At 44.2% G+C, this 13029-nt stretch overlaps 1 protein-coding gene across 7 annotated transcripts; it reads right to left on the bottom strand.

The window, feature by feature from the left end:
* Positions 1-72: 72 nt before the first annotated feature.
* Positions 73-12856, bottom strand: ZNF436 (zinc finger protein 436). Of its 7 annotated transcripts, XM_055574182.1 has the most exons (5): positions 12541-12668; positions 11143-11235; positions 10871-10938; positions 10234-10360; positions 73-7647 (listed from the first exon to the last, which is right to left on the bottom strand). In XM_055574182.1, the coding sequence occupies exons 3-5, from the start codon at positions 10922-10924 to the stop codon at positions 6395-6397; spliced, it is 1434 nt and encodes a 477-aa protein (XP_055430157.1). In that variant the 5' UTR covers positions 10925-10938; positions 11143-11235; positions 12541-12668; the 3' UTR covers positions 73-6394. The 7 variants fall into 7 exon arrangements, with proteins under 7 accessions (XP_055430157.1, XP_055430159.1, XP_055430156.1 ...); XM_055574184.1 differs by lacking the exon at positions 10871-10938; XM_055574181.1 differs by lacking the exon at positions 12541-12668 and having other exon boundaries at positions 10871-11011; positions 11143-12073.
* Between the last annotated feature and the right edge of the window lie 173 nt (positions 12857-13029).

Raw genomic sequence — 13029 nt, 5'->3', positions numbered from 1 at the left:
GATGGCCCTGTTGCTCTGGTATAGTGGCAGTATTGCTGCTGCTGCTAAGTCACTTCAGTCGGATCTGACTCTCTGCAACCCCATAGACGACAGCCTACCAGGCTCCCCCGTCCCTGGGATTCTCCAGGCAAGAACACTGGAGTGGGTTGCCATTTCCTTCTCCAATGCATGAAAGTGAAAGGTGAAAGTGAAGTCGCGCAGTGGCATCTGACTCTTCACGACCCCATGGACTGCAGCCTACCAGGCTCCTCCGTCCATGGGATTTTCCAGGCAAGAGTACTGGAGTGGGTTGCCATTGCCTTCTCCTGGGCTAAAACCCAAATTCCAATAGAGTGGATATAACCAAATGAAGGTGAAATCTAGAAAGCGTGCTTCTTTCCTCCCTCGTCTAAAAAACAAAGATTGAGTCTTGTAACTTGAGAACTATCAATACGGAGACTTAGAAAAGGAAATCTTGGGTAAAAATCCTATTAGAACACAGGGCTTCATCAAAATGTGAAACTTTGGTTCTTTGAAAGACGTTAAGGTAATAAAAAGTCAAAGACTAGGAGAAGTATTTGCAAATCATGTATTTGATAAAGGAAAGTGAAGTCGCTCAGTCGTGTCCGACTCTTTGCGACTCCATAGACTGTAGCCTACCAGGCTCCTCTGTCCATGGGATTTTCCAGGCAGTAGTACTGGAGTGGATCGCTATTTCCTTCTCCAGGGGATCTTCCCAACCCAGGGGTCGAACCCAGGTCTCCCACATTGTAGACAAACGTTTTACCGCCTGAGCCACCAGGGAAGTCCAGTAACCAAAATATATAAAGAACTCTCAAAAGAGTCAAAACTTTCATTAGATTCTTAAAGGAATCTGGATCCTCCTCAAAATATTAACAACTATTGGTTTATAATGCTCAACTTGGAGAATTATCAGCTTGGAGAATTCAGAGGTTGACCAATAGCCAAATGTACAGCTGGGAGTTTAGAATCCTGCCCAAGCTCCCTGTATTGAGAGCTTGCCTTGCAACATTTTACCAAAGTTGCCATAATGTCTAATCCTAGATAACCCTCCAAAGATGACAATGATTCATCAAATACTGACGCTTCAAGAGCAGGTGATTTTATCCTCGTTTTACCTTGGGAGGATCATTTTACCAAAGTTGCCATAATGTTTAATCCTAGATAACCCTCCAAAGATGACAATGATTCATCAAATACTGACGCTTCAAGAGCAGGTGATTTTATCCTCGTTTTACCTTGGGAGGATCACATAGCCTTTGGGAGCCTTTTTTCCTCTTGCATGAGGCCCCACCGGATATGCAATGACAGAATACCTCCCGTTTCTACAGACTTTCTTTTATGAGTGGCTTGTGTGGTGAAAAATCAGAAATGAAGTCACCAGTCCTGCTAAAGGGAATGAAATTGATACATCAACTCCTTTCATTTATCCAAGACATGTTTTTTTGCCTCCCTATTCTCAGTCAAACATTTGCTAGGGACTGAAGATACAATGGTGAGCAAAACACAGTGATTTCTTGGAGGATATAAAAATCTAGTGGAGGAGACAAAGAAGTAAACAGACATTTACAAAACAGGAATAAAGTGCTTTGACTGGGATAAACCCAGGGAACACTGAACAGGAACACCTAATCCAGTCTTGTGGGATCAGGAAAGGTTCTCTGGAACAAGCTAGGCATGGAGACCTGAAGGATGAGGAGAAGTTGACCAGAAGAGTGGAGAGAAAGAGATGCAGCTTGGAGAGTGCTGCAAGTGCAGGGAAAGTACAGAGAATAGCAGCTCAGGAGGGCAGCAGAGGCCAGATCTTGTTCACTTCCTCACACACTGTGCCACTGGCAATGGAAAGCATGAGAAAGTTTTGCACAGAAGAATGGCAAGAATGGGTTTGCCCTTCAGAAAGATCATTCTAGCTGCAGCTAGGGAGAATAGTTGGAAGGGGGTTGAAAATAGAGAGGACCCATTAAGAGGTTGTTTCAGTAAGCAGGATGTGGCTTGGGGATGGTCTAAATAATTGCAACTAATATTTTGAGTTCTATTATTTCATTTAATCTTTGCAATTCTATGAGGTAGGTATAATTACCCACCACTTTACAGATGGGAAATCCAAGGAAGAGAGAAGCTAAGTAACTTGCCCAAGGTTTCATGATAAGCGAGGGCAATAGAGAAAGCAGGTAGATAGATTTGAGAAATATTTAGGAGTTGGCAAGGTAATGACTGGAAGACTAATTATGCAACTGATTTTCATGATTGCTGTTGGAAGGGTGGCTTAAGGAGTATTTTCAAATATGAAATATAAGTTTCTAGCATGGATGACTAGACCATGACTGAGTTTGGAAGTACAGAAGTAGCAGGTGAAAGGTGATGGTGGTGATAGAACAAAGTGGTAGATTCAGTTTCAGGTCTGCCTGGGTAATTTCCAAGTGATGTCTACAAGGCAGCCCACAGGGGATGCTATGAAATTCAAAGTGAGATTTTGATATCATCAGCCTCGGTCTCTCCCAAAGGGAAAAACAAAAGCACCTTTGAAGAAGGTAAAAATGATACAGACTTTGCATATGAACCATTTAGGAAAACAGATAAATACAATGAGATTCACCACGAAACCATTTTAGGTCATTACAAGGTAATTTTCTTCAATCCATTTTACTCCTCAGTTGTTTTTCACTAACAACCTTTTTATCTTGAAGTCTCCTGGAGATAAGGAGGTCCCAGTCGGCTGCTCCTCTACTGTACAGAGATGGGTATCTAACCAATGCTTCAAAGAGTAAGTTTCTCCTGAGGCACAGGAACTCCTTTTTCACAGGAACACTAACCTTTGAAACACTATGAAACCATTTAACAAATTATCATTTCAATGGACTCAGTGGAGTCCTAATGGCCTGGAAGCACACACAGCCCTAACCAAGGGCTAGCCACCTAGAGAAAATTCAGGGAAGGAAATCTGCCTCTATTAGAATAATGGTAAAATATTAACATATTAAATACCCTGAAGGAGAAGTGCCAGGTCAATTTCCCCACCATTTTCCTTGAACTTTCCCTTCCAGAAATAAAAAATGCTGAACATGTAGGAAGGAGAAAAAAAGTTTTAAGAAATGTTTATGCCAACTGCCTGGAGATCCAGTGGTTAGATTCTGAGCTTTCACTGCCAAGGGCACAGGTTTCATCCCTGGCTGGGGAAGTAAGATCCCACAAGCCATGTGGCGCAGCCCCTCATCACCCCCCACCCCAAAAAAGTCTGATAATTTATAAAATCTCTTTCCAGTCTTGGCTATAGGGTAAATTAAAAATTTTCTTTCATATTTGTATTTTCCCCCAGTTTAAAGCACTTCTACTCCCTACCTCTTTCTAAATTGGTCTTCCATTAAAAAAAAGGCTTCCCAAGATAAAATTACTTGTAAGAAAATTGAAGACAGTGGCCACAAAATACCAGAAAATAATCACTGCCTTAGGCAGACTGTGAAATTTTGTCATGAATTGAGAGCCTCTGACTATTTTTAAGACATCTCTCTGTTCTGGGATCCTAATACTAATTTAGTAGAAACTGTTTTAGTATTAACAGATACCCAAAAATATCTCCTTCAAGCAATATGGCCTCCCCTCATTTTTTTCCTTTTTTTTTTTTTTTTTTGCTTTTGTTTTCCTTCCCCAAAGTTAATGAGTTACCCATACCAAATATTTCCATGGTGCTTTGTCATCAGCCTAATCTTCATAGGAAATGTCTAGGTTTTTGCATCTCCCCCAAATATGGCAATATCCAAAAGGCTGACCGATATGTGAAGACACTTCCCAGATTCCCACAAGAACATCTGTACAAAGGCATCAATATAAAAAACCAATTGTGCCCAATTTTAATGAATCTGATGAAAAGCTGTTTTGTGAATTGGTGCTGAATTACTAAAATAATTCTTCACTTTTTGATTTTAAAAATTTTACTTTTAATTACAGAATATTGTAAGAATACAGATGTAGATAGACACTAATATAACTGTGACCAATACCAGAAGGAAAACTGTGCTACATACTTAACTTGTTCACTCACTCTCCACAATCATAGAAAACAGGCACAATGTGTTCAGGGTATGTGCAGAAGCAGCCAGAGACTTGGGAGCAGAAGGCATGCAGAAAGCTTTAGCAAAGAGAGACTGATGCATAACTTTACACAGAGTTCAACGCAGCAAATGGGCAACAACTGGCAGGAAGAGAGGATAGAGCTGGTCTGGCCCTCTGCCCTTTTAACTTCCCAACTGGAGTGTACATGTCTGGAGAGAAGGTTGGGGCACTTAGAAGCCAAGAGCAGCAGAAGGAACAGGCTGGGGGTAAGGCAGGAGAATAGGGAAGGAAAAGCGGGTAAAATACAGTTAGGTCATGGAGATGATGTCTTCTCTGGCCACTCTGAAGCTAATGCCCCTAGCAGCTCACAGAAACAACAGGAGAATTTTGATATTCATTAAAACCATCAGCAACACTGATATGGGAAAAAGACATGTTTGAGTTTAGTCATCAAGAACATGTAAGTCATTCAACAATTAAAATATGAATACCCACAGCTAGATTTCGTATAGAACAAAGAACATGCTCCCTGCCCGATTCTGTATTTAAATAGGAGTGCCAAGAGAAAGACATCTACTCTGTGGAGTATTTCATTGTTACTTCTGAGGTTGTGTTATTGCAAAGGATGCAGACCCACAGGGCGGTGGGTCACAGGAAATCACTATAGTACACTACCCAAGAAAGACCACTGGCTCTTTTAACACCAAGTCCCAAAGAGTTATGGCACAAGTTTTTCAAATGTTACAACACTCACAATAAAGCACAGTATTTGGGGCAGACTCAAAAAAAAATATTCCTTACTCTAGCCCCTATTCCTGGACATCGATTCCCTCCCACCCCCACCCCCAAATGCTTGGATAAGCATCAACATTCGGGATATTTCTTAATTCCTATTTGAGCTCAGATAAGGAGAACTGACATTACTGGGCTTAAATTGGGTCAACGTTGACATAAACCACTTAAATTTGTAAGCTGAGAGAATGGAAATACATTCCTATCTAGGTTTATTAATTCCTTGTGACTAGGGCAAAGAGAAAATCATTCAGTCTGAGACTACGACAATCAACCTATTTGGTAATTATCTCCAACAGACTAATACATATAAACAAGTGCTTGGTTCTGTACAGATCTTTCAGGAGAGTGCACACAAGAGCACTAGTGTTTAAATTTTTTTCATAAAGAATGAACAAAAGGACATTTCTCACATTAGAGTTATGTCAGTTTTTCTGTCACATGATCAATATCACCCAAGAGCATGCTAATTCAGTGTGAATTCAGTTTCTGCTATTGGAAAAACATCAAGAATACACATTTCACTGTACATACACATGCCCTTATGCAAGCTAAGATAAACACTGGGATGTGGCCCTTATCAAATCCTAGAGTTAGCAGTATAGGGAGACTTGATCTTATAGGGTAGAGGTGAAAGAACACAGAAACGACCTGATTCCTTGGGAAGGAACTCTATGCTTCCTACCTCAGTCAATTCCACTTGCTCCTTACACTCCACCATCACTTATGGTCCTAGCTTTCCTTGAAGATATTTTCCCTACAATATTCCCTACAGTGATCCCCAAAGAAAATACATAAATTCTGATCAATGGCAATAACAACAGTGGGCATCTCTTGCTAAAATCACCACTGTTGATGAGTCCTTGGTCCCCAATCTGTGTCTCATTTTTCCTTTCAATCTGAATCTTCAGTTAGCTTTCATAAAGAGGAAAGCTTTAAAAAAAGTTAACTAGAAACAATGAGGAGAAAAGTGATGATCATTGCCTTCACCGTGCAGAATCCTGCTCTCAGGAAGATAGAAAGATGCAAATGCATGAGCAACTCAAGGAGAAGCCCTTTGAAGGGAAGATGTGTGTGCCCAGCTACTATGATGGTGAGTGAATAGGTGTGGCAATTCAGGTAAAGTCTCTGGTTGTTTTGTTCCAAAGCAGCTGTGACCACCCTATCACAGTTCAACATTTCTCCTAGTATAGCTCTTTGGGTCAAGGATGGGAGAAATTACTTTGAAAGATTTACTCCATTTCCAGGCCTGAGCATTTACCAGCATTATTTATCACCTGGTCTTCAGATTTCCAGTTATTTGTGAGGCTGATTTTGATGAAATAATTCGTTAGTATTGGGTGAATACAAATCACTATTTTGGAAAAGGGAATAATATTCCCAAAGCCATGGGTCAGAATTTCAAGTGGCTTGTCTTCTGTGATGTTTTAAATGGTGACCCACAACAAAGAAATTCAGTACAGTAAGAGAAGCTTCAGTCTTGAGAGAGCTCTTTGATATCAAATACAATTGTACCTTCAAATGAATCATTTCCCAGTTGTAATTACAGGACTTAGTCAGTGTGCACTCTCTTATGTTTAATAAGAGCTGAGCTCCGGCTGAAACTCTTCTCACATTCTGTGCATTCATAAGGCTTTTCTCCCGTATGAACTCTTTGATGTGTGATGAGGTTGGAGCTCTGGGTGAATCCTTTTCCACACTGCACACACTCATAGGGTTTCTCTCCTGTGTGGGTTCTCTGGTGTTTAATCAGGTCCGATCTTTCACCAAAGCTTCGCCAACACTCATTGCACTCGTAGGGCTTCTCTCCAGTGTGAATTTTCTGGTGTGTGATTAGGTGAGAGCTCCGGCTGAAGCTTTTCCCACAGGCATTACATTCATATGGCTTTTCCCCAGTGTGGGTTCTCTGGTGCTGAACCAAGTGTGAGATGCGGCTGAAATTCTCCCCACATTCATTACAGTGGTACGGCTTTTCCCCCGTGTGGGCTCTGCGATGGCGCACAAGGTCAGAGTTCTGACTGAAATTCTTCCCACACTCATCACACTTGTAGGGTCTCTCCCCCGTGTGGACACGATAGTGTTTGATGAGATCAGATCTCTCACTGAAGCCTCGCCCGCATTCATTACATTCATAAGGCTTCTCACCTGTGTGGGTCCTCTGGTGCTGAGCTAGGTGAGAGCTCCGGCTGAAGCTTTTCCCACACTCCTCACACTCGTAGGGTTTTTCCCCACTGTGGGTCCTTTGGTGCTGGATGAGGTGAGACAGCCGGCAAAAACTCTTCCCACACTCGTTACATTTGTGAGGCTTTTCTCCAGTGTGGATTGTCTGATGCTGAATGAGGTGAGAGCTTCTTCCAAAACTTTTCCCACATTCATTACAGTCATAGGGCCTCTCCCCAGTGTGTGTTCTTTGATGTTGAATAAGGTGGGAACTTCGACTGAAGCCCTTCCCACATTCATAACACTTATAGGGTCTGTCACCCGTGTGGGTTTTCTGATGCCGATTAAGGTCTGAGATCTGACTAAAGGCCTTTCCACAATGAGAACATATATGATATCGGATGCTTGTGTGGACTTCTTTGTGGACAAGCAGATCCGTGACTTGTTGGAGAGGATAGCTTACCCACTCTTCCGCCGTTAAATCTCCCCATTGTCTTTCTGATCTATCCCTGTTGTCAAAGGCCTCTTCACTTTCAGGATTTTCCTCAGTATTTCCAACAGGTCTTTCAGATGCAGTCTCAAATTCTACATCTTCACTAATCTCTTGCTTTGGATTCACCTCATTTTCACTCCTGATTTCAAAATCTGTAATAAAGGGTAAAGAATATTATTGGTAAACACACACAAAAATGATCTACTGTGGGGTGGGCACTGTGCTAAGTTCTTTATGTGAATTACCTCAACCACCCTGAGCACTAGACATCATGATGCTGCTGCTGCTGCTGAGTCACTTCAGTCGTGTCCGACTCTGTGCGACCCCATAGACGGCAGCCCACTAGGCTCCCCATCCCTGGGATTCTCCAGGCAAGAACACTGGAGTGGGTTGCCATTTCCTTCTCCAATGCGTGAAAGTGAAGTTGCTCAGTCGTGTCTGACTCTTTGCAACCCCATGGACTGCAGCCTACCAGGCTCCTCCGTCCATGGGATTTTCCAGGCAAGAGTACTGGAGTGGGGTGCCATTGCCTTCTCTGGACATCATGATGATTTCCACTTTATGAATGAGAAATCCAAGGTCCACAGAAGTGGTTCACTAAAGGTTACACAGTAGTAAATGGTGAAGCTAAGATACAAATCCAGGTGTCTGATAAAAGTTAATGCTTTGTATCACTACAGTTAATGGTTCTTTATTCAAATTATATACGTTCCTGGTGTTTCAAAAGAAGAAAACCAGAAATAGAAAATATAAAAGATTCTAGGGACTTCCCTAGTGGTCCAGTGGCTAAGACTTCAAGCTCCTAATGCAGGGGGCCAGGGTTCGATCCCTGGTCAGGGAACTAGATCCCACATGCTGTAACTAAAACCGTGTGCCACAACTAAGACCCAGCACAGCCAAATAAATAAATATATATATATATAAAAGAAAATATAAAAGACTCTAAATTAGAACTTCTAAAACCCAAGAGCCTAGATATTTTGTATGTGTGTGTATATTGTATGTTCTTAACTTGTCTTCATCATTAGCATTATTTAATATCTACTAAGCACCTACTAGGGGAAAAAAATGGACTTACTGGGTTAGCATTGGAGAAAAAAAGATTTTTATCAATCTATATCAAGTCTCACTTGACAGGAAAAATAACTGCCAAATGTTACTTGCTACTTTTCAGTGGCTTTTTTTTTTTTGTACTTTTTTTTTTCCTACCTCACCATGCAGCTTTTGGGATCTTAGATCCCCGATCAGGAATTGAACTCACACTCTCTGCATTGGAAGAACACAGTCTTAAGCACTGGACTGCCAGGGAAGTCCCCCTCACTGGCCTTTTAATGCAAACAGAAGTGAGACAGTTGGAGAAGGCAAAAAAGATGCCTGGCTCAGAATACTCTTGGCATTGACTAGGTAAAGACTTTAAAAGAAAATCAAAATACACAAAGTCACTATGTATAAGAAACTTTCTAGCAGTCACTGCTTTTCCAAGTTGTGTCTCTTGGTACACTTTTTATAAAGAGGTTACTAGGTATTCTGGGGAAAAAAGGTCTATGGATAAATTAGTTTGGTAAATGGTGCTTACAACATCCTCTTAGAAATCCAAAATGCCCTGATACCAGATTATAGGTTCTGAGGAGTCTGAAGGTAAAGAAGTCTTGTAAACGTTATTTAACCTATTCCCAAACTTGTTTGGGCAAGAAACTTGTTTTTTTTTTTTTTGGTGCTTCCATGTTTCCATCTTTCTAACAAGCATTCCTTGGGCTGGACAACTGACATATACATTCACATTTCTTTAAGATTCTCATTTCTTGTTTTTGTTGGAATAAGTGGAATACTTGGGTTCCTGACTACATCAGATCTGGGTAGATAGTGTCATTTCTAGTTGCGTTTCTAAAGGAAGGATCCAAGAAAGTTGAGACATCAGAGAGAGACCAGGTTAAATAGGAAACCCTTCAGAGTTGCCATTTGTTTGTTAAAAGTTATGGGGATAAAGCTTTCAGAAAAAGAAATAATCCTAATGAATGGCAGATAACCTAGTGAACCATACATGGTTGCGAACTTCTGTCAAGTCCTAACAGGAGACAAAGTGAGTCAAAAGACTGTTCGGCTCAAGAACAGTTTATTCTAGTTGCACCCAGACAAAAGGGTATCTCAGAGAAAAGACAGGTTTGCAGGCCATTAAAAAAAATTAGCTTCCCTCTTTAATAGCATTTGTGATCTCATTTAGTTCAGGATTCTCTTGGAACAGCATCTGACATACTCAAAATCTATGATCAACTCTGAAACATCTCTAGACAAGTACCTACTCTGGATAAATAAAGGACCTGAGGCAAAGCTAGGGCTCTGAAGCCAAAACAAACACAAAAAGGTGGCTTTTGCCCTCTTGTCAACCTCGGTCAGCACCCCTTCATCTTCTAGTAAAAGCACCATTTACAGGGGCATTTATAACCTGGCAAGTACCATTATGTCAGACCTGTTTGGTCAGTGATCTGTACAAACAGGCTGGAGAATGGCAAATGATTCAGGGCGCAAGAAATCTGAGTGTTTCTAAAATGTGCAGAAACAATCTTTCATCCTAGACAATATGACCTTGATATTCCCTCACTCAAAGATCTGCCTGAGGGCTCAGCCCACGCCAAAATCCAATTAGGTGCTTTAAAAGTCAAGTAACTAGTTTGTGTTGAAAGAGCTAAGGCATTTTTGATAGTCTCAAAAAATGTGGGGTGGAGAAAGAGAATTCTTACCTAATGAGACAACATTTCCATAATTCTCCTGCATAACATCCCTGTAAATGTCCCTTTGTGTAGGATCCAGAGGTCTCCATTCTTCACGGGTGAGGTACATGGCCATATCTTCAAATGTCACAGGTGCCTGAAATCACACATTGCTTCCTCAATACTGGGTATCTAGGAAGTTAGTACCAATTTTTCTTCTTGAAATGAGAGACATGACTGGAATTGTTGAGAAGGCAAAAGGCATTAGGTCTGATATGTAGAGTCCAAAGGAGAAATAAGTAAGCAACAAAGAGATGTGGTTCAGGAGACAGCAAGTTATGAGCAGACTGCTTTGGTCCCATGGCCGGATACCCCTGCCCTCCTCTTAACAGTACTCTTCTCAGAACACATCGAGCATCTACATCATTCCATACCTTTACCTACAACGCTCCTCTTTTCTTGGAATATCTTCCTCGGACTAGTGAAATCCTACTATTCCTTAAAACCCTGTTCCAGCACCAGCTGTTCGTCAGTGCCCGCCCCCCGCCCATTCCGCCCCTCTGCTCCACTCCTCCTCCCACGCCTCAAATACTCCCACTTCTTGGTTCCCACAGCACCTTGCTCCTACAGAAAATAGTGCTTTTATCACGCTAGTTTCATGGCTAACCGGATGCATCCGTCTTCCTACAGATTGTGAGCAAACAGGGAGGGCACGTTCCATCCATCTTTGTCTCCCTAGTATTGAAAGGCAAACAGCAGGTGTTCAATAAATGCTTGTTTGTGGCTATACCGTCCTGATACTGGGTCTCTGGAGGCAGAATGGCAAAGCAAGCGAATTACTAATCCCAGGGAATTTCCCACAGGGATTTGCAGAGCAAAGAAACGCGGGGACGAGGTGGTTAAGCACAGGCAGGGTCCAAGAAGCCACCCCCGGCTTACCTGGGACCCAGCCATGAGCAGGGTGGCTGCCATCTCGGGCTCAAGGATTCGCCTCCCAGGAGAGAGAGCAGGAAAAGCAGCTAGCAGACAGCGCTATAGGAGGCGAAAAGCAGGGCGTGAGGCACAGAAACAGGCCCTGCCCACTCCCCAGGGCTGGAGTTCTGGCCGCCCAGGCGGGTGGGGAGGGCCCTGAACCCGGGCCGGGTCACTCTCCTCCCTGACCCTCGAGCGCGACCCGCCCTCTGTGTCTCCGCCACCAAGGGGTGGAGGCTGCCAGAATTTAATAAGACAACCCCCTGGCTCGGTCCCTCCCGAACCCGGGGGTCAAGCCGATGCTCTCTCAGGGAGGAGGCTCTCAGCCCAGCCCACAGAACGCCTCTGCTCCTCCATGTCGAGGCTGGGCCCTTTCCGGCAGCTGCCTCGGCCAATCAGCGAGCGAAGCTCCCAAAGCGCTCTGCCAATTAGATGCCGAGTATTAGGCCCGCCTCTCGTAGCCCAGCAGAGCCCCTTTAGCGCGCCTGCGTCCGTCCCCGTGGCCTGTCGGGAGTTGAAGTTCCACTCTGTCGTACAAAGGCCAGTCAAGAGGCCAAAAGCCACGGAGGGAAAGAACAAAAGGGTGAAGAAAAAAAGCGCGTCCTCCTAGCCAGGGCGGAGTATCTTTCACTTTCTTCTCTTGGAGAGCGCAGTCGGATTAAGCCAGAGAGGTTGCCCTGCTTCTCCTCACACCCCTAGAAGTTTATCTTGAGTCGAGCTTAAATTAAGCTTAACTGCGACATCGAGCCTAATATAAGTGCTAGCCTGTGCTGGGTTCCTCTGGATTTAGCTCATTTGACGACCCCGGCCTGAGAGGAAAGCAGCAGCCGCCCACTCCCCAGGGGAGACTCGGCGGCCGCGCTGGAACTTTGAGCGCCACCCACGCACTACATCTCCCAGCAGCCACCGCGGCATTCTCTCACTGCTGCGCAGACTACAACTCCCAGGAGACACCGCGCAGCCCTTCCGTAGGAGAGTGAGGTCCACGGCAGGCCCCGGCTGGGACTCGGCTCTATCGCTGTTAACCCTGTAGGGGTGTCCGACCGCGTCCTTCTAAAACGGGCTCCCCTTGAGGGGCCGGCTGAGTTGCGCCTAGCGGAGGGGAGGCAAAAGCCGGAGCGAAGTCAGAAGAGAGGGTGGGTTATAGGGCGCGTAAGGTGGAGCGAGCCGGGCCCCGGGGTTCGGAAAGTCTGTCCTTATTATCCCTGAGGGCTTGCCTGCTAAAAGAGTTCCTGGCGGCCTCCCGCGTCGATGGGATCGTGGGCCTCTAACGGCCTAAGCCCAGCGGGCTCTCAGGATGTTAACAGCCCCTGACCGACTGAAGGCAGGAAGCCGAAAACCCGAATTGGGAACCAACAGACTCACCTCCTGGCCCGCAAAAGATGCGTTAGGTCTCCGGCTTCAAAAGATCCAAGAGGCCTCAAAACAGATTTCAAATCCTCAGGCAGAGTTCTCTTGAGACTGCAGACGTTTGGAAAGATTCTAGGAATCAGCGGCAGATCCTGGATATCTTAGATCTGCAGGTAGATCTCGAATCCGTAGACATGCAGGCAAAGCCCAGAGATGGTAGGCGGTTCCCAAAGACTCACAGAATTCCCGAAACATCAGACTCTGAGGCAGCTCAGAGAAACCACAGGCTCCTAGGCAGATCTCCGAGACCACAGCAGCTAGCCAAGAAATACCACCAGCAGCTAAGCTGCATTCAACTGGAGCTCTTCCGAACGGAAGGACTTGCAGCCTTCCCTTTCCCCAGCCAGGATGAGAAAATGAGACAATGGAAGCGGAGCACTAGGGAGAGCAGGCATTCTGCGCGAAGGAGAGCTCCGAGCTCGCTGTAGCCTTGGAGAGGGAAGT

Source organism: Bubalus kerabau, chromosome 3 (genome assembly GCF_029407905.1).
Source record: "Bubalus kerabau isolate K-KA32 ecotype Philippines breed swamp buffalo chromosome 3, PCC_UOA_SB_1v2, whole genome shotgun sequence".
NCBI lineage: Eukaryota > Metazoa > Chordata > Mammalia > Artiodactyla > Bovidae > Bubalus > Bubalus kerabau.
The sequence above is the reverse complement of the archived record's forward strand: the minus strand, read 5'-3'. Positions and strand labels throughout refer to the sequence as shown.

What these genes read in the sequence shown, in the direction of transcription:
- ZNF436 (XM_055574182.1), bottom strand. Translation starts at nt 10,924, where the DNA reads ATGGAACGTGCCCTCCCTGTTTGCTCACAATCTGTAGGAAGACGGATG. An exon ending in TAGGAAGACGGATGCATCCG is followed by an intron (nt 10,361 to 10,870) that starts GTTAGCCATGAA and finishes GTGTGATTTCAG; the next exon opens with GCACCTGTGACATTTGAAGA. An exon ending in TGGAAATGTTGTCTCATTAG is followed by an intron (nt 7,648 to 10,233) that starts GTAAGAATTCTC and finishes CCTTTATTACAG; the next exon opens with ATTTTGAAATCAGGAGTGAA.